General features: G+C 40.4%; 2 protein-coding genes across 2 annotated transcripts; both read left to right on the top strand.

The window, feature by feature from the left end:
• Nucleotides 1-5,595: 5,595 nt before the first annotated feature.
• LOC114435762 (uncharacterized) lies at nt 5,596-7,853 on the top strand. Its single transcript, XM_028405706.1, has 5 exons — nt 5,596-5,644; nt 6,472-6,741; nt 6,830-7,096; nt 7,396-7,530; nt 7,644-7,853. Exons 1-5 carry the CDS (start codon nt 5,614-5,616, stop codon nt 7,679-7,681), a joined length of 741 nt encoding a protein of 246 aa, XP_028261507.1. The 5' UTR covers nt 5,596-5,613; the 3' UTR covers nt 7,682-7,853.
• A 6,622-nt stretch (nt 7,854-14,475) lies between these two features.
• Nucleotides 14,476-20,183, top strand: LOC114435421 (endonuclease domain-containing 1 protein-like). Its single transcript, XM_028405090.1, has 4 exons — nt 14,476-14,566; nt 16,410-16,754; nt 19,498-19,630; nt 20,056-20,183. The coding sequence occupies exons 2-4, from the start codon at nt 16,419-16,421 to the stop codon at nt 20,181-20,183; spliced, it is 597 nt and encodes a 198-aa protein (XP_028260891.1). The 5' UTR covers nt 14,476-14,566; nt 16,410-16,418.
• The last annotated feature ends 1,466 nt before the right edge of the window (nt 20,184-21,649 follow it).

Below are 21,649 nucleotides of genomic sequence, written 5' to 3'. Positions count from 1 at the left end.
AGTTCTGGTACAATGTGTTCACGGTGAAGAACGGTCTTATCTGAGGAAGGAGGACAGGTGGATCTTCCTGGTCGCTCAGAGGTTTGAGAGTCTGCGTCCTCAGGGTTCACCGGTCCATCAAGGCTGGGCGGTGGATACTGTGTCAGCAGGTGGTCTGTCATTGGGCAGGGATCAACCTAACACATATGTTCAAATGTTACACTGATCCACATCAGACTGAAACATCAGCACAGCTCAAAAAGTAGCATAGTGAATATAGTACAGCATGATAGCAGGTGGCTGTTTGCTGTATCACCTCATGTTGTGGTTGTCGCTGTGTGTCCTTCTGAACCGTCGTCAGCTCCTCCACGGTGTCCTGCACACAGAGCAGAGCATCAGGGACATTTTGACCTCCTCATTCTGTCTGCGGGGCCGGATCAGACTCCTCTGTAGATCTTAGACTACTTTTCTATCTGAGCAGACTTCAGCAGTTTGATCATAAATCATGATTCACAGTGATAAAGAGGTGGCATGGTGGTTAGTGTTTTAACACTCTTGTATGTGTGTTCTGAAGATTACAAGAGAGTGCAGTATCCAGCCACTAGGAGTGCTGTCGTGCTCAAACAGGTAGAGTGCCGCTGATTGTATCAGACAGGGAAAGGCAGAGACTGACGGCAGAGTAGGCTGGTGCGCTGTTTGTAGCCCAGTGTGCGTCCATAGAGATGACCACACACACACACACACACACACACAAAAGGGGGATTAGGATTGAGTATTATTTAATAAATAACTATTAGTAGTTATTTAGCTGAAAACGGGCTAAGTTAAATTCAATACATTTGTATGCTTTATTAATTTATTCTACTCAGGTTTTGATCGAGTAAAATTAGCTCTGATACACTGAGAGGTTAATTAGATTTGATCAGAAATGTAAAAGATGCAGAAAATCGATGGATTTTACTCATAGGGAGCTATTTGGTTTCAATCACTTTAACTTGCACCCTGTTTTGCCCACTGCATTTTACGTGACCGTCCTCACTCTGCAAGAGCTGCAGTCATCCATCTTTCGACAGGTAAGACCACTTTTGTACTTTACTTTTGTAGAACAAAACGTTTCTTAGCCACTTCATGCAGCAGCTATCACTACACGGTGTAACTACGTTACGCGTGTGTGTACCTACAATGTTTGAGAGGGACTGGAGCAGGAGTGAAATCCACATTAAGGAGCGTGATGCTTGTGTTATGCATAAGATGCTCCACTTTAGTATGTGTCATGCGCTTGTTCGCGTTTGTTGGGAGGAGTGAGTGCTTCGATAACTCGGAAACGTTTATGCCAATGTCAACAAACTGAACCCGTTTGTCTACGCAGGTCAACAGCATGCATGTCCCCACTGGTTCGCTCCTCGGCTCAGCTGACTCGCTCTGACGTCACCTCAGTTTGTGTCGCAGTGCTTATGGCTCGAATATACAGTCGCAACATTAATCCTACAGGTTTTATTTTGACGCGTTTGTTCAAATAAATAAATGAAAACCGGATTGATTCATTTTGAGATTATACAGTTTAACAGGATTCATGTTGAATAGTGCTTGAAAGTGTAAGGCCATATGGGCTTCAGTAATGGTCATATACAAAGACAGATCAAAATGTTTTCTTTCAAAAATGTAAGAACTATATGTCTACTTGTATTATTTTGGTCTTAATGTGTTGTCTTGCAGCTTCAGGACGAGTTTCACAGAATCACCAAGGTGCTCCTGGAACCAAAGTTCATGTCAAAGCTAGATGAATACACCCCCAGCTTCCTTTAATCCTTCCTTTAATATTTTAAGTTCATTTCTAGTTAATATTTCAAGTTATTTGTCGTTTACAAACTACTTTAATATGAATTTGCTGAACTAATATTGTTTATATCTAACTCATGTGGAACTTTCTTTGAGGGCAGCCTCCAGAGCTCAGGTTGAAAAGGTTAGATGATGCTTGATTAGGACCTTTGACTTCCTGGGGATTCAGCAAGTATCCTTATTAACTTGATTGGTTGTTTAACAATGACTTGAAAAAACTTGTTAGATGAAAGTCTGACATCCCTTACACAAAAATCAATGAAGGTATCTGATGTGTCCATTTTTCTTAAAAGTCAGCATTTTGGACTGTATAAATGTTTAACCTATTTGACCAGCTTGCACAAGAACAGCATTGATTTGGATTATTAAGAAATAACAACGTTTAGTGAGTGGTAATAGAAAATATATATTTTTGTTGTTTCAGGCTCCTCGAAATCAGAGCATCATGAGAAGGGAGGCTGTCATTGGCTGCTGGATGGTGCACATTTCAAAGAGTATGACGTAAGTTAAAGCACATGCTAAAAAGAATAATGGTGATTCTCTGCCATAGCTTCTAGTCCCACCTGGCATGTCTTCAGCTCATTTAAAGCCAAGTAAGAGTACTTTCAGGTCAAACTTTGACTTGGGACTCAAGAATACTGATTAGGTTTTGCTGGTTGAGGACCATAGGTGTTCTGTAGCTGTTCTGAAATACACTATGTTTGGTTTGTTTCAGGATGATGATGGAGATGGTGTGTCTAAAGATCTTGCTACACAAAGGATGAACATCTACAGTACAAAGACTGATGGCCTCAGAGATGTGCTAGGTGTGAGGCTTATGTAGTGGACCTTGCATTTCCCTTTCCCTTTCCAAGGAGTTCAGGTATACTATCAAAGTTTTTCAGAAACTGCTCCCTGAATTGGACTATTCCAGGCTGTCCCCAAAAGTCAACAAAATTTTATTAATTTAAAGCAATTTTTGTCAATTTATGTCAAGAAAAATAAATTTTCTAACATTTTTTACGTGTGGTTGTTTGTTACACATAGTGTTTGCAAGTATTATGCAATTTCCCCATTGTGGGACTAATAAAGGTTTCTTAATCTTAATCTTTGTGTAGATTATAATCAAAAAAATGATGGCAACAAAGTGACAATTAATATTAATGTGTAGATTTAAAGTCCTATAGTGCCAACTAAATCTTAAATTTAAATCAATTTACCTTAGAAATGCAGTATATCTAAACACAAACATGTAGTAAATATTGATTGAATTTGCTGAGATTGTCAAAATTAACTGATTTTTGCCACGACTAGTTGTACCAACTAGATATACTTGAGTTGTATTAACTCATGATTTCACATGCTACGACTAAATAAAAAAAACACATTTTGAGCATTGTTTTAATTAATGTCAACTCAATTTTTTTGTTTCCATTTAATTGAGCAGTTCAGCATAATCATTCAATCAATTATTACACAATTAAAATCTACTCAATTATATTACGTGTCACTTTGTTGCCATCATTTTTTAAGTAACTATGGCTCACACTCTTTACAGCGCACACCCACACAAACTAACATCAGCCCTTATTGCCGGTGGGTGTACCCTCTTTATATAATTAAAATGCTTAAGAGGACCTGCTGTTTCCAGCGGCATCTTTAAGTCTTGGGGGAACTTTATAGACTGTGTCCTGACAGACACACACTTCACGATTACAACAGAGATCCAGTTGTCAGTGTTCAACCTTCAGAATAATGTGAGGCTTCCTCCCACATACCAAAGATGTGAGTGATTTTTTTTATTCCTGTCAGCCCTGTCCAGGGTGTAGCCTGATGTATGGATCTATTAGACCGCAGAGATCTCTTGTCTTTTTCCAGATACTTATTCAGGCCTGAAAAGACCTCAAACTGTTGCTTTAAAGTAAAATCTAGATGAATTTAATCCAACACGTCATGGTAGGATTATTTTGATTATTATGGTTTATACCTTTGTGTAGAGTATTGTTAATGAATATTGCTTAAGCATTGAGTGTGTGTTATGTAAAAACATGTATAAACACACTAAGTAATACAAACAATAAACAAATAATTCAAATAGACAGTAACCCAACATAAAAAAAAGAAGGATCAGACCCTGTTTTTAAGGAGGCCCTGAGTCTCTGACAGCTAAACAAATAAAAAAGTTGTATCTACTCACTGCAGCGGTCAACAGGCTGAGGATGAGGAGAAGCAGCTTCATCGCCACTTTGCTCTCAGAAATAAGCAGAATTAGGTCTCCCGTTGAGTCCTTGGTCCTTTTTATGACGTGCACTCGCTCAGTTCCCTTTTTTTCTCTCCTCATCCACTTGTGAGCTGTTTAAACGCCGTCAGACAGCGCCCCGTTGTGGCAGAGAGGTGACAGCACATTTAAACATTAAAATTGAATTTTATTATTTTATTTTTTACATGTTATGTTGTTTTTTTTTTGTCAAAATATAAAATTACTCGTTAAAAAGGCTCAATTCGGATTGGTAATTTATGTCAATTTGCCTACGTCATCACGTTTTCAAACGTCGGTCAATTGCATTATGGGCAAATGGCGGCATGTTTGTTGTTTCGCCCCACTTGACTTGCGTTCACATTTCGGACTTTTCTTCAGTATTTTTGCAACACAGTTCATCATTCAACTCATCAAATGGAGGATTTATTATTTCAACCTGTTGTCGGAGCAGCGGAAAGACTCACCGAGACGGGTTTGGTGAGTTTTATGTTCTTTCTGTCACTCCAGTGTCAAGCGCGACTTACGTTTGTAGCATGATGCTAAAGCTAGGTGGAGCTAGGTCAAAGAGAGTTTAGCACGGACATGTGTCGTGTGTTGACATTTGTGTGTGTGTGTGTTTATTTTAATTCACGACGTTTGCTGAGTCGCTGTGGTGCACTCATTCCTCAACAGACGATGATGGCCAATGTTTATGCTGTTTGTAGAAGTAACTGGAATAAAGCGTTTGTTATGAGTGATCGATTAGGACTTATTGATCCCACAGTGGGGGAAACTTGCTGCATTTGCCTAACAGTTGTAGGCAGAGAGAAAAAACACAGTGAAATAAAATAAAAAGCTATATTTGCCGTCCTGAACATGTTAAATTAGAAGTTTAACAGAATTAATTTTTGTTTTACGGTAAAATGAATGGAGCTGACTCATTTCTTTCCTGTTTTTGCCTACAACAGACTGAAGCTGAATTTGCTTGTGTGGCATCTGTTAACCTAAAGGTTCCGTCTTTGCTGGGCTACACCAGAATCTGGTGGGGTTCCTGGAGCTGGACGATGCGATGAGTGGGGGGGATTGTCTGTCTGCAGGGGCTCAGTAAAAGGTTTTTTTTTTCTTCCTCAATGTCTCACACAGTTGTTGTTATTCTCTTCTAGCCCATATTTGTGTGTGTATTGCTCTCATAATTACTAATCTGAGCCAGATATTGCCCCGTGTTTTACCTGTGCAGTCACCTCCTTTGTTCAGGGCTTCCAGTTGGTGGCACAGATAATAAATGCACTGCTCTACTTTAGATCAGCCTGGTCTTTAATCCTGATACAACGCTGTTATGAAATATATTTCCAAACAGACTAAGAGAAGCTTTATTAACAAGGGATCTGGGGAAATCTGTGCTTTGGCCTCGGTTAGCATTTAGCTCCCCTCTGCAGCACAGCCACAGCTCTCATTTTAACACTTTAAACTAAGGTTTGTTTTCATGTGCAGTCAGGAAGTGGGTGTGGGTGAAGGTAGCAACACCAGCAGCATGAGACGGAGAGAGAGAGAGAGAGAGAGAGCATCAAACAGACAGGATGGAGGTCACATCGCTCTGCCTGCTGCTGTGTGAGAACATTTTGACTTTTTAAAAACTTGGAAGTTAGTTTTGGTAGTTTGTTGTTTCTGAAGTTTGCAAACTGGATGCAGAGGTTTACAGAGGGTTTATTTAACTCACAATGTATCATTTTATAGCTGTATTTTTAATCTTTTAAAGCTTCATTGGTTATTTACGAGCCTTTAACATAACCACTGTTATCTGTGCTCTTTAGTCGTCGCATGAATGCTGCACATGTCAAACATGCTCTGTTGGAGCAGGGCTCAGGGCTCATGAGAGGTCGTTGTGTGTCCGTCTTTAGCTAAACCTGCAAAGTTTTAATGTCTAAATGTAAGTGTGATGGGAAAATAACTGCTCATAATTACCAGAAAAACTTAGGACGTCCATGTTTCCAGGCAAGTAGGAAGATCGTGTCTTTTGAGCATTATGTGTTGACAAAACACAAAGTTCTCATCTAAATCCTCTTTGTCTGCACTAAAGCTGCAACAATTCTCTATTTACATTCCACCTTTTAAAGTGTGTTTAATGTTGTGAGTGCATGTGTTTTGCTGACCCAGTTCTTTAATGTCAAACCTGAACCAGCTCTTTCTAAAATCAAACCATAACCACAAGAGAAGAGGGTCCAGAAAAGCCACAGTACACAACCACAGTACCACGTAGTTATGTTGAATCCAGAGTGGACGGCACAGCGGACTGTGTCGCTGTGAGTCTTATAACGAACACCAGGATGTGGCCAAGGTCACGTTGAGGAGGTGGTGGTTTCTCAGCAGACCATTGTTTGTCTTTCTCTTTTATCGTGCATGATTGTGACTTTTTTCCCCTCTTCTGTTTCCTGCAGCAGCCACGCTGAACATCCACCCACACAGGTCTCACTTCTTTTGGTACGAGCACATCGCTCTGAGCTGCGAAACGGCAGCACTGACTTCTGGGAACTGGACAGTGAAGAGAAACACCTCCTCTCAGACCTTCGAGCCGTGCAGTGCCGGGTGGGGAATCCCTCAGGGATCCTCCTGCATTGTTCAATACGCCTATCCAGCGGACAGCGGAGTGTACTGGTGTGAGTCTGAGCAAGGGTGCTGCAGCAGCAGCCTGAATATCACCATCGCAGGTGACAGGAAGTGCTCCTGTTGTGGCCCTTTTGCGTAGAGTTTGGACCCGTTTTCCATCACGGTGTGTTTTTTTGTCTTTTCTTCCAGGTGGTGCGGTGATCATCGCCGCTCCACCACTTCCTGTGACAGAAGGCGATGAAGTGACGCTCTCCTGCCACTACAGAGAAGATGAAAACGGCAAAGCAACCTCCAACTTCTCTGCCAAATACTACAAAAATGGCGTCTTCCGCGGGACCTATCCCACAGGAACCATGACCTTTACATCTGTGTCCACGTCTGACGAAGGTTTCTACACGTGTGAGCACCCAACACAGGGAGAGTCGCCACAGAGCTGGATGTCCATCAGACGAAGAGGTGGGTCCAAACCATCGATCTGTGAAGTCATCCTTTAAATATGAGAGAAGCATAAAGCTAAAAGAAAAGACTTGGACTTTACACGTGTCTGTATCTGTCAGACTGATGACTGATTGATGGGATGGGAGCTGATGATGTCGGAGAGAACTGATGATGGAAATTTGTATTTAAAAAAATTAGCTTAAAATATGCATGTTAAAATAAAAAGATATTGTGTTTGTTATACCACTCTTCTCCACTAGATGGCAGCAGCTACATTTTTAATGATTGTTCTGACAGCGTTTGTGTCCTCCTTGCAGCTCAGCCTCCTCCTCTTCCTCCTCCTCCTCCTCCTGTGTTGTCTGTGCCCAGGCTGGTCTGTATCATCCTTCTGATCATCGTCTACGTTGTGTTGTCTGTAGTCTGTGTGACTGTGCACAGAAAATGGGCCAGAGGTAGGAGAACCGGTCAGAATTAAATAATAAACCTGTGCAGCAGTGCTTCAGTTTTTATTTCCAGATGTCAGACTGTCGCTGTGTTGATAATGTGATCAATTGTCATCCTGCAGCTCGAGCTGAAGCAAAGAGAGCGTCTGACCAGCTGTGACAGACGTCCTGTTTCCTGCTGGGACGAAGAGCAGCAGGAAATATCACTTTATTTGGTTTTTATTATTACTTTGTACATAGTTTGTATTTATTTCTCTGCTCTCTAAATGTTGTCACTATGCACAAATTCTACAGCAAAGAGCAGACCTGACTCATGTCATGTCCCGCCTTCTACATACTCTCTGTATTTAAATAAAGAAAAACTAATAACATCATTGTATTAGAGGCCGATTTACTCATAAATAAAGTCACTGAATGTTTCTATAATACATGTACTGTTAGAGCAGCTAAACATTTTAAATGGTCTTTCTTGCTCCTCCTGTGTTGCTGCCCCATGTCTGCTCCTGGTTTATTCGTCATGTGTCTCTCATGCTTCTAGTGTCGCCTCGGTTTCCAGAGCGTCTCCTCACTTCTTCATTTCTAGTTGGTTGTTGTTTAGTTTTGGGATGGTTGTGAACCTTTTAACTTGACTATATTTACATAAAGCTCGACCTTTGTTGGACCTTTTGGTTTAAGTTCTGCTTTATGTTTGGAGCAGCTGAGTCTGGTTTGCTCTGCTGTGTGAAGCTAAAGACTCCAACTTGTTACCAAACCTGCAGGAGGATGAGCTTAATGAACATACGTCATGTTCTGTCAAGTATTTGAACTTTTACTGTGCTTGAGTAATTTTTTATGTATTTCTACTGTACTCAAGTAAAAGTAATAGTGCATACTTTATACGTTTACTCCATTCCATGTTGCAGCTGTTACCTGGACTTTCCCCTCCACTACATTTCTACAGTGTCTGTAGTTCCTTGTTCCATGTGATGAACACAGTGCTGGACTGATGTGAGGTCAGACTCTGCATGGAGGTGGTGTCACGCTGCCAGCTGTGTTTCTGTAATGAGCCTCAGTCATGATGCCGGTGCTCTGGCCCAGTGAGCTAACTAGTTAGCTGCTGTCTGCTAACACAGGTCCATCCATTAATGTCTGATGAACATGAATCATAACATGAATCTACAGCAGGAACACTGACACAGTAAACATGCTGAATGCCTGTTTGTTATCAGCAGCCTCTCTGTTCACTTGATGCCCACAGCCTGCCTCATGACACACAGACCTGTCCATAGCTGCTTCTGGACTGAACATGGACATTAACTACACATGGTCCATTTTCATTTGATTATTTTAACCTGTTCAGATCCTTTGCAATGGAAATCAATCATATATATTCAGTGTGTGAGTACTTTTACTTTTAATACTTTAAGTACATGTCAAAGTACTTGAGACTTTTACTTAAGTAGGATTGTTGATGTAGCACTTCTACTTTTCCTTGAGTATATATTTTGCTGGGTATTTGTACTTTTACTTAAGTACCAAGCTGCAGTACTTCCTCCTCTACTGTGTCACATAACTGCAGTTTTCTCTTTGAACAAATTGTTTGTTTGACCGTCATTATAAAGTCACTCTGGATAAAAACGTGTGTTATATTAACTTGTAAGAACAGTTCAGTTTGTCTCCTCACACATCACACACAGTGTGTAACTCATTTTCATTCTGTGTGTAGTTTAGATGGGAACAACTGACAGTGATGTTTCATAGTGTCAGAGCCAGCTGCTGATTCAAATGCAGCTGATTATACAGACCTCTGCCTGTAGAAGTCTGAATTATCACATTGTTTCAGTGTGATAGTAAAATATTCACCTCACTGTGTTATCTCAAGCTGACAGCATGAACAGAAATTATGGCTGCGTTCAAACGTCCATGTTGCTAAGGCTAAAGCTGCTAAATACACACCACAGTTCACTGTCATGTGGATACATTCATTGATCCGGTCGCTCACATATTTCACAAGTCGTGAATACGATTGTTGGCACTTCTTCTCCGAGTGAACCGAGTTCTGCTGTTGTTACTCATGGTTACGTCTCTTGGTCATGTGACATATTTTCAGTAAGAACTGTTCAAAATGTGTGCTGACGGTCAAAGCAGGCAGCTGTTGTAGGACGTCTTGGTACGTTTGGCACATTAGGTATACTATTACATAGTGAATAGATAATGGAGCATTAAGCCAGTGTTTCCTTTAACGTTTTTATTCCATAACATCAAGAGTTAGAGTGAAAACCAGTCAACGAATCAAGTAAACTCCTCTCTGTTTTCCTTGTTTCCTCAAGGTGAATTCTCTTGTAATGAAAATAACAGAAAAAGTCAGTTTGTTGGCAGTTTGACCATCAACTCAGAATAATTTAGAATACAGTGTGAGTAATGCAAAATAATAAGGAAGCCTGTGTTCACATTGAGTCTTTCACACTGTACAGTGCATCAAAAATAGTTTTAAAATACTCAACTCAGTGATGTGACTAAACGTAACATGCAAATGTCAAAGTTTCACCTGTCACCTGTTCATGAATGCTGATATAACTTAGGTGTGAACATTTTCTTATCGGATGATGATACAGAGTCAGACAATGGTGTCTGTGGAGGTGCTCGGCCTATTTCTGCTCCACTCTGGCCTCCTGCTTCACTCGGTGCTGCTGTGTGATGTCATGATCGTTTTTGTAATACTAATATTCAAAGACTAATTACTGTCAGAATGGATTTCAAATAGATCAATGAAGCTGTTTAAAACAGGGACGTTAAATATCATGTTCATGAAACTATTTTTTTACGTGATCAGTCTGGAGTAATGTGTAGAATTCTTAGATTAAAATTCTGCTTTGTATTTGCCTGTTTAGTTAGAGGTAGAGTTTAGTGATGAATTGGGACTACATGACCGTCATTATAGCATCATTCTGTCGGATAAAATATGATCGTTTCATATTGAATTACAGGCTGGTTTCTTGCCAGCAGATGAGCTGATTATAATGACTAAACTAACTTTGTATTAAAGCAGGTTGCATCCCTCTGCATCACTCTGCATCAACACCTACGTTTTAACCAGCAACTTTTTTGCAAAGTGTCAGTTATTTGAAATACATGTGATCAATGCAATTGATTTAAATATTAGTCTATCTTCAGGGTTTAAAACTGAAGTTATCTGGCACTCTCCTGTGGCCATAAAAATACAGAGCATGTGACATATTTCTCCGTGCTGAGCTTGTTACTGAAGCTCTGTCAACATCCAACCCTTCATATCCAATAGCAGACTTTTGGCACCCTTTATATTTGTGCACTTTGTTCCTTCTGGCAGGCCAGGGACAGAAATCGACTCCATTGTCGGCTGCTATTGTTTTACTTGGGGTTTATGGCAACGCAGAGAGCTCTGCATATCTACCTGTCTGATTCACTATGAGACAAAACTATAATATATAACTATAAAAATAATATCACAATCACAATGTGACAAGATGTCCAAGATAGCTTCACTGTGACAGTGAATGCTTTTACTAGTAGCTGGATGAACATGAGTCCATGACATTATCAATACCTTACCTGTTGCTTCATTATCAGATTTGCATATTTTTGTTTTACAGAGTTAATAATAATAATATATTGTTTAAGTGTGTAAGTGATTTATTAGCCGTGTAATTAATTGTACATTTAATCTGCTTTTGCATTCCCATTGTTACAGTTTGAGAACAGATATGATGGCATTAATGTGAGGACAGCAGACCAACAGCAGATGGGTCACCAGGCTGTGTTTTATGATTACATTCAAAACATGCAACAAACACCTGTTGCCAAACAAATAGCTGCTGCTGTTTTTAGTTTTCTGTTATTCTGTGTATTCTACAGATCTTTGTGGAAGTATTTGTTCATTTAATCTGCTTTTACATTCCCTCTGTTACAGCTTGAGAACCGGGAAAATGACAGGAACATGGAAGATAACAAACCACAGGGGACCTACACAAAGCAGGCTGTTGAAAGTCATTATCAAAATGATGAAAAAAAAACTTACAACAAAGGACATTTATTACCAAGCTCTTATGGACAGACTGAAAATGACAGAAAGTCTACGTTCACTCTGACCAACATTGTTCCTCAGAATAGCAAATTCAACACAGGGAGCTGGAACAACATGGAGCAATGTGTCAAATGTTTTATGGATGAATTCTGCAGCAGTGACAATAAAAAAATAGAAGCCTTTGTTGTTATTGGAGCAGTGCCCAGCAAGGACAGCTTCCTCTCTGGCAAAAGCTCACCCCCCAATAATAAGGTCAATATTCCTTCCAAGATGTGGTCAGCATTCTGCTGCAAAGGCAGGAAAAGCAACGCATATTTCGCAGGTGCACATTGGGGTGCAAACATTGATCACAACAACCGTCTACCGACTAGGACCTTAACAGAGCTCTATACAGAGCTGGGAGGACAATTTGATCTGTTTCCTGGAATACAATGTTCTGAACCTATCACTAAATTGTATAAAGAACTAAGCAGTAATTGTGCATGCCCAAAAGTAGAAGAGTGATTATTTAGGCAATGAGTGTTCATGCAATGCACAAATGCTTTTACCAACAAGTAAGCAAATGTATCTTCTTATTATTGCAAACAATCCAAAACAATGACAAACACTGTCCAGAATATTCTACAGAATAACATCAAAGGTTCAGTTGTTCCAAGTCTTCATTATATTACTGTATTAAAAAAGAAAACTGGTTCTTTGTACAGTTTGTCATGCTGGCTAAAATCTAATAAAATACATTTGTTGTGCTTTACATCGTATGAATTGTTTTAGATTTTTCAAATATTAGTCTAGATAAAATGATTTATTTCACAAAATAAAAGGTCTATTAAGATATTTTCTCAAATAAAGTAAGCAGTTTATTGATCATGTTTAGTTCTGCTGATCAGCTTCAATGTATAGCACAGAGTATGGTAAACAGAATACTGTTCATAACTTCTGGCTTCATTATAACTTAAATCTTAAACTGCAAGAAGATTGAAGAAGATACCACATATGGTATGTTATTGGTACTGTATGTATGGTATGGTATTGTACTGTATGTATACAGTACAAGTCAATACACAGGCTACCAAAGACCTGAGAGCTTTAGCTTTAATGACACGTGCTGGACAACAGTCTAGACTGGTTTAATTAAGCTGCTTCAGGTGTTCTTCCAGACCATCATCTCCAGTGTCCTCTTGTATTAAGAAGAGACACCACGGTGCGGGACAGGCTGGTGAGGCAGGCTGGTGTTGTAGTGGGTGCAAACCTGGACTCCTTAACACCCATGGCAACCAGTGGTGGAAAGTAACTAAGTATTTGTACTGTACTTAAGTAAATTGTTATGTATTTATACTTAAGTAAAAATAATAGTGCATACTTTATACCTTGACTCCATTACATGCTGCAGCTGTTACCTGTACTTTCTCCTCCACTACATGTCTACAGTGTCTGTAGTTCCTTGTTCCATGTGATGAACACAGTGCTGGACTGATGTGAGGTCAGACTCTGCATGGAGCTGGTGTCACGCTGCAGCTGTGTTTCTATAATGAGCCTCAGTCATGATGCCGGTGCTCTGGCTCAGTGAGCTAACTAGTTAGCTGCTGTCTGCTAACACAGGTCCATCCATTAATGTCTGACCAACATGAATCATAACATGAATCTACAGCAGGAACACTGACACAGTAAACATGCTGAATGCCTGTTTGTTATCAGCAGCCTCTCTGTTCACTTGATGCCCACAGCCTGCCTCATGACACACAGACCTGTCCATAGCTGCTTCTGGTCTGAACATGTACATTAACTACACATGCTCCATTTTCATTTGATTATTTTAACCTGTTCAGATCCTTTGCAATGGAAATCAATAATATAGGAGTTTTTATAGATATCTGCCACTCTCAAAGGTGGTTCTAACCATTCATTAAATGTACATGTAGATAATGTACTAAATTTGTACACTTGTTTATATATTTATTGAAATAAACAAAAACAACATGTGACTTTATCGGAGATGTCTCATAGTTTCATTTCCCAAAGTCAGCTTTCGTTTGTATGTGTTGATTTAAGTCAGTCTGTATCATTATAATGTTATTCTGGTTCAAATGCATTTTAATTAGAATAAGTTTATATGTATGTATATGTGTAGTCTCTTACATTAGACTGAGAGAGTATTATCATAGTTTCTTAGTGTCAAAGCCAGAAGCTTCAGATGATGCCGATTGTTGTCTTATATATAATATAATATTAGGAAGTATGTCTTCTTAAGATCTTAAGATACTTATTCTTTTTCACTTTAACAACATAAAAACACACCTGCTGTTGCCTGCATCCATTTTACTTGATGCAGTGTTTGGGTTTCTTGGTGTACCGGACTGTAGCTGATATTTGTTCCCACTGTGTCTGTCACACTGTGTAGTGCATCAACACCAGTTTCACAATTCATCAAAAAGTAACATGTCACTTTATCAGAGATGGCAGCTTGTATTTCATCCGGTTTCTTCAGCTGACGGTTCCTTCGTGTGGCTTTTCTGACAGATGGTAGTTATGTTTAACATGTACTTTTTGCCTCTCATGGTGCTGTTTCACGGTGGTTTCCTGACCAAAACCTGTGAATGTCTGTTTCCATGACTCAGCAGTGATGTGGTAAAGGTCCCTTTACAGCAAACATTGATTTCTGATGGACACAAACACACCTGCAGGTGTCACTCAGTCACCTTATTCTCCTGAAACACTCAAAGGTCTGACAGCAACAGTCACATTTATTCCTAATGAATATTCTAGACTCCAGATTATAAATTACCAAGAATTTCCAGAACACTTCTGTTTCTGAGAAACGGTTAAGTGTGAAGTGTCACAGCATCATTGACACTTCAAAAAATAGACCCTTCACTTCTGATGAACCGACCTCACTCAGAACTTCCTCATTAGGTTCAGCTTATATTAGAGGACGACCCTCTCAGCTGAGTCTTGTCCTCGCTGCTGTGTGAAGCTAAAGACTCGACTTGTTACCAAACCTGCAGAACGGTGAGAAGTTTGTTCATATTCCATAATTCATGTTGTTGTGCAGAGTTCATCGTTTAAAGTTCTGCTTTATATTTTTGATGTCATTCTGGTTGTTTAAAAAATATTTTAAAATGCATTTTTCTACAGATTGTAGATTAAATATGTGTTATTTCTACTCTTTATCGTTTTCTAGCTTTATTTGTACAGCACAGTTTATACAGTGGACATTTCAAAGCGCTTCACAGTGAAAATACATCATTAAAAAGACGTAGTAATGCAGAGGTTTACAATAAAAAACAAAAATGTAATATACATCATTAAGTGTGAGTGCAGATAAAAGAGTTTAAAACCATCACAGAGCCTCATGACGTCATGTGGGAGAATACTCCAGGTTTTTGCTGCATGTAACTGAAATGCTGCTTCACCCTGTTTGGTTCTAACTCTTGGAGAGAGATGACCTTAAAACTGGAGAAATGTGGTTAAACCTCCTGGTTTGGGTCAGGACCCGAGCGGCTGCCTGGTGAGCAAAACCATTACAGCAATCTAACCTGCTGGAAACGAGTGTAGGCCTTGTGTTATCATCATTTCTCTGACCTTTCTTTAGGTGATAGTGGCTGATGATGTTATGAATTTAGTCATAATCTGAGTTCATGATGACACCAGGATATCTTATTTAACTCTTAGTCAGAGAGAGGGGGTCAAGGTAGGAGCTCTCTCTCATGCTTAAAAACACAAGTCTGTTGAGCTGAGGAGGAACCAGAATCCATCCAACAGCTAAGCGCCGAGTCCGAGTCCGCCTGATGAGTCTCCATGTGTGCAGGCCTAGCCTGGGGCGATTCAGTTAGCTCTGAATGGTGCAGTGATGGACTATGTATATTTGTGTGTCATCTGCATAGAGTAGGATACTTTACAGTTTTGCATTATTCGGCCTAATTAGAGGTAAAGATCGAACATGTAAATTATTAAGATGGATAAACGTGTCACTGTTGGTTCAAATGAAGCTTATTATAATGCATAATGTGGATGTGTTTAACCACATCCACATTATGCATTATAATAAGCTAATAATAATTTAAAGAACCAACCTGTTTGTCGTCTTATTGCGTAACAGCAACAAGATGTTGTCTCAAATTGTTGTAAATCATGGCTGCATTCCAACATCTGAACTTTGAGAATATAAAATGGCCTTCCTCACACTGCTGAGTGATGATGAGTATGCATGCAGTCTGTATATAACACAACAGGACGCACAGTGACACAACACAGCACACTCACATAATGTAAAAGGTGTGAATGCTGCTGGTGACACGTTTCTTTTCTCCGAAACACATCAGAATGAGTCACTGAATTATTTATAATGATGTGTGTTAGCAGTCGGGTCATGTGACACATTGTCGGTAAGAAGGGCTTAAAAAACATGCTGGCTGTGAAACACAGAGTGTAGCAGGACATCCTGGTGCTTTTAACACACAGCATCTGACATGTGTACTCAGTTTTTAATACATGCATGGCTGCATCTTACACATCCACATTTTGGTCATCACTTCCTGGTTTGTTTGTTAGACTGTAGTCATGTAATATTAATTAGTCATGTAAATGTCATCATTACAAAGAAAGAAAGACATTTCAATGCACTATGAATATTTTTATGACTTATTAGTGTAAATATCTGTAAGAAATTAAAGGACCACCTCAAACTCAATTTTGGCATGTTCAATATTTCAGTGTAGCTAGTTCAGTTTTTGGACCTCTGCTGCTAACAGTTCAGCTTCATACAGTTCAGCTTGTATCACCTGTCAGTCCATGAAGTTGCTGAACTCAGGTGTAATAAATGATTTAATTCTCTTCTAAACTGATGTTACAGATCTGGACCATGGCCTCAGTGAAGGTGCAGGGCCTCCTCCTCCTCCTCCTCTCTGCTGTCCTGCTTCTGTCCATCAGTCCCACTGGATCTGAAGTGTTGGATTCAGTGATGGACTGTTCAAAGTTTTTCCTTCAACAAACTCCACCACGTATCCCAGAAGTCTTAGAGAACGGGAACATCCAGGACCAGAACCGATACAAAGTCATCTGCCAGACTTTAAATAACAGCAGAACCTTTGTGACGGTTTATGACACCAAGAACAAGATTCCAGTGTTTTCTGCCTCCAGGTACACAGGATGTGATGGAGGAAGACCCAAGAAGGAACCCTGGAAGATTGAACCACAGGTGTGTTTGTTTTACACATAAATGCTGCATCCACCTCTCAGTTTTATCCAGCAACTGTTTATTAAAATATCCATCAGTTATTTGGAATACATTTGAAAACATTTCATACAATTGACTGAAATAATATCCATCCTCAGGGTTTATATGATGATATGTGGCGCCCTCCTGTGGTCATATGGATACAGAGCATGTGAAATATTTTTCAGGACAGTGTTTATTACTTATGGCTCTAATGCAGGGGTGGCCAAACTTTTTTCTGGGAGGGCCAGATTCGATAATGCCAAACTCTCCGAGTGCCAACAGTCCCCGATGTCAAATTTAAACAATAAAAAATGTGTGTGCTGTTTTGTAATATATTACATCTTACACAGCAAACAAAATAAAATCTTAGCATTCAGATGAACAGATCAGAAAATGTTATCTGAATTTACATTATAAATTTAAAACATTCAGACACTGTGTGGTTGTGATAACAGAGCAACAGGCAAGTTATTGACTCTACTGTGCAGGTGAGATCTGATCATATGTGGCAGGTCTGGTTTAGGAGCAGCAGACATCAGTAAAATGTCAGGTAGACCAGGTGGGAGCCATTTAGTGCTGATCTCAAAGGGTCTGGTAATTTAATGTTTACACAGGTTTGCAGTGCATGTCAATGAGACGTAAAAACGTGATGACGTGCCTTACGACAGATGCGTACTGAATGACGGAGTCTTTTTGAGAGAAGTGCCGCGTCTCTGTACAGCTGACAGTTTAACAACAGAGAACGTTAACAAGCAAAGACAGACTGCTGTGCTTCTCCAATAAAACATCACAGTTTATCACAGACAGTCTGCTCACACGACACAAACTAATTCATGGTTTACAAATGTTCACATTTCTGGAGAGTTGCTTTTATCCAGCCGTCGGTAAAAAGGCCCGGGCAGGCTGCCGACCAGGAGGCAGCCTCCCCGTGCAGCAGGGAGCAACGAGCGTCCCTCTCCCTCTCCATCATGTCGGAGTACTGGGGGGCTCCAGGGAGCGACACGATGGACAGGGAGAGGGACGCTCCGCTCCACTCCCCTGCGCTCCTGGAGCCCCCAGTACTCCGGCACGTTCCCCAGAGAGGGACGCTCATTGCTGCACGCGGAGGTTGCTCTCTGGCCAGGCAGCCCACTCCCATGGGCCCCGTCCAAGAATTCTAATAGGGCTACTATACTACAACTAATAATAACAATTGTTTTGCTGACGACGTGCAGGTGTATTTGCCCCTTAGAGTTTCTGCCAAAGACTCTCTCCAATCACTGCTAAACTGCATGAGTGATATTAAGAAATGGATGGACCTAAACTTTCTGAAACTAAACGAAAACAAAACTGAGGTTGTCTTGTTTGGTCTCCCCGACCTAGTCCTGTCCTTGCCAGCTCCTTTGGCCCACTGGCGCCAAACATACAAACTCATGCTATGAATCTCGGGGTGATTGTAGATGGTGCTTTTAAATTGGACAAGCAGGTGAGCTCAGTGGTCAAGTCTAGCTTCTTTCAACTAAGGCTTATTGCTAAGGTAAAGCCATACCTTAGTCAGAGTGACTTAGAGAAAGTCATCCATGCTTTTATAACCTCTCGCTTAGACTACTGTAACTCCCTATATATTGGAATTGGACAGTCAGAGCTTCACCGTCTGCTTCACCGTCTGCAGCTGGGTTAGCCTCTTTTAAAAACTAGAGGTGACCGGGCCTTCTCAGTCGTGGCTCCCACTCTGTGGAACGCTCTGCCTCTAGCTGTGCGGTTGGCAAATGGTCTCACCACTTTTAAATCTTTACTTAAGACTCACTTGTTCACCTTGGCCTTTGCCTGAGTATTGGCAGCTCTTGGGGATTTTATGTTTTATGATTGTATCTTTGTTTTATTGTATTTTACTGCAGTTTATTTCTTTTATGTATTTTATCAGTTTGAGTTTATTTTATGTATTTTAATGTTAAGCACTTTGGTGGGCGATGCCCTTATAAATGTGCTATATAAATAAAGATGACATTGACATTGACATTGACAACAATATTTCGTGCACACGTTATACATAATTCGTGGCCAGGATTTATTTCTTTTTGACCATGTCACAGAGGGGCTCCAGGAGACCAGTTTTGGAGGACTTCCCTTGTACAGACGCTCTCTGATAGCAGGTTGTATGCAGAAGCATGTTTAGTCTCGTGGTGAATTGTGTCGAAGTGCTGAACCAGTGTTTTGCACCTTCGGAGCCCTCTGCGTAGCTGGAACCAACAACCAAGCCCTGCAGCACCGCGTGATGCACCACGATGCAGAGAGAGAGGGATAATGTTCTGCTCAGAGAATCATGCAAACGTTACACAATGAGTTAAAAACAAAAATAAGAATTGCCTGTTGATTTTGTTTGATTTACTCTGTTTGGCTGGCGGGCCAAAAATAACACATTTTAAGATCGAAGCCGCGGGCCATAGAAAATCCGACGTAGTTTGGACACCCCTGCTCTAATGTGTAACAGTCTGTTACCATCCACCCTCCACCTCCACCGCAGATTTCTGGCTTCCTTTATATCTGTGGACTTTGTTCCTCTATAATAATAATAGTAAATATTTGACACACATTAGGACAGAAGTTGACTCAATTGTCACAGAACTAAGAGTTACTACTGGTTTTGTGTTAATGTAGGTGATTTATCAGCTCACTTTTTCCATTATTCTGTTTATTCTACAAAACTTTGTGGAGCTAATTGTCTGTTTAATCTGTGTTACAGCTTGAGGACCCAGGTGCAAACAAAGATATGAAGGAAACTGGAAAGTCTACATACAACCAGCAGGCTGGCGACATTGATTACAAACACCAGTCACGTTTTGACAGAGGACATTTATTACCAAGCTCTTATGGATGTACTGAAAATGTCAGAAGGTCTACATTCACTCTGACCAACGTTGTTCCTCAGATAGGTTCATTCAACAAGGGGAGCTGGAAAAACATGGAGACGTGTGTCAAATGTGTTATGGATCAATTCTGCCGTGACAACAATAATAAAAGAGAAGCCTTTGTAGTAATCGGAGCAGAGCCCGGCAACAACACCCTTAACAACAACACCCTCCTCAATAACAGGGTTAATATTCCTTCCAAGATGTGGACAGCGTTCTGCTGCTACAGCAGTAAGTTAGGGTGGCTGGCAAGTGCACACTGGGGCGAGAACCAAGATGGACTGAATACATATCTACAGACTAAGACTTTGGCAGAGCTCTCTAGAGACCTGGAAAAACAATTCGATCTGTTTCCTGAAACACAATGTCCTCTTCACACAACTGTCACCGAGTTTTATCCAGAAGTAAACAAGAACTGCAGCTGTCCACCACCTATTTCAACTACGTCTGCTCCTCCTACAACTCCCTCTACTACGTTTGTTCCAACCAGCACTGCAAGTACCACATCTGCCCCCCTTAGCACCACATCTGCCCCCCTTAGTACCACATCTGCCCCCCTTAGTACCACATCTGCCCCCCTTAGCACCACATCTGGTCCTGTTAGTACTACATCCACCCCAGTTAGTACCACTTCTACTCCTCTTAGCACCACATCTGTCCCTTTCAGTACTTCCTCCACCCCCTAAGTGTCAACATTTGTTCCTTCCACTTCCTCATCTAGTGGAATCCCTTTTAGTTTCACGTCTGCCCCCCACAGCCCTACATTTTACCCCTTTGCCTATTCTAGGAGGCTGATTTTGATGTGTAGGAGGAAGTGCATGCATAGGTCTAGGCTAGCATCATCTGGAGAAGAAGATACATGGTCTGAAGTTATGCGTATTAGTGAACTGTGTTCTCACTGCTCTCGGCAGCTCTTCAGGCATCGGGTCAGAAACCGTTTCCGTCACAAATATTTCTCTGACTACTGAGGCATCAACTCAATATTCTACCACCATCACTCGCCCTGTTATTCACTTGAATACAAGTTTTGATTTGAACTTTCCTTCTTTGTCCAACACTCGCATTAGTACATAGTTTCTTTGAGAATTATCACCATTAATTTCAATAGCAAGTTTTTTGATAAATGTCTCTTTTATTCCAAATATGATCGTGTTTATATTTTTTGGAATAATCTTTTTAATTTTTAACTTCTTGATGACAAATTACATCCAGGTGTAAATGCATGTGTGCTTCTTTGTTACTGTAACAGTCTCTTTATAATCACATGATCAATAATCCATTAAAGACTGATTCTCTCCAGTTTTGGTCAACCCTTCCTGTAAAGTATACAATTATTTGTTCAGCTTTAGTTTTGCTAATAATCTCCAATAGAACTATAACAGTATGTTTATTGATAATGGTAATTTAGTGATGTAGATTTCAGGTGTAGTACCTTTCTTTGACCAGAAGGGGCTGCTGTGGTGACTCTTTTAAAATTAACCATATTCAACACATGGAAACAACAACATGAGCCGAGCCGAGCCATACTGGGAACTTCCACTAAGAGAACAGCTCATTGAAGTTTCGAAGTTTTCAAAGCAACACTCATACCCCTACACAACGAGCCAGAGTCATGCTGTGCTGCAGATGCGTTAGTTGAGTTCAAATTTTTAATCAGATTAAACATTATGCTGGATTATTCCGCATTAACTTTGACAGCCCTGGATTTAATGTTTGTGTTTAACTATTTTAAGTGTTAAAGATAAACGGTTGTCTTATGGAACAGACAGTTTGGATTCAAGAAGAACTATATGTTACATTTAAAGACCTTGTATGCTGTATGTTGGGGCTCCAGAGGTGTGAATGAACCGAGTGCAACCAGGTGCTTCATCAGAAGCTCTACACACACCCTCACTATCATGTTGTGGTGCTGTGCTTTCTCTTTTATTATATCAGAGACATCACAGATAGACTCTGGACCATGAGCCTTGTCCTGCAGGCTGGACA

Source organism: Parambassis ranga, chromosome 5, assembly GCF_900634625.1.
Source record: "Parambassis ranga chromosome 5, fParRan2.1, whole genome shotgun sequence".
Classification (NCBI taxonomy): domain Eukaryota; kingdom Metazoa; phylum Chordata; class Actinopteri; family Ambassidae; genus Parambassis; species Parambassis ranga.
The sequence above is the reverse complement of the archived record's forward strand: the minus strand, read 5'-3'. Positions and strand labels throughout refer to the sequence as shown.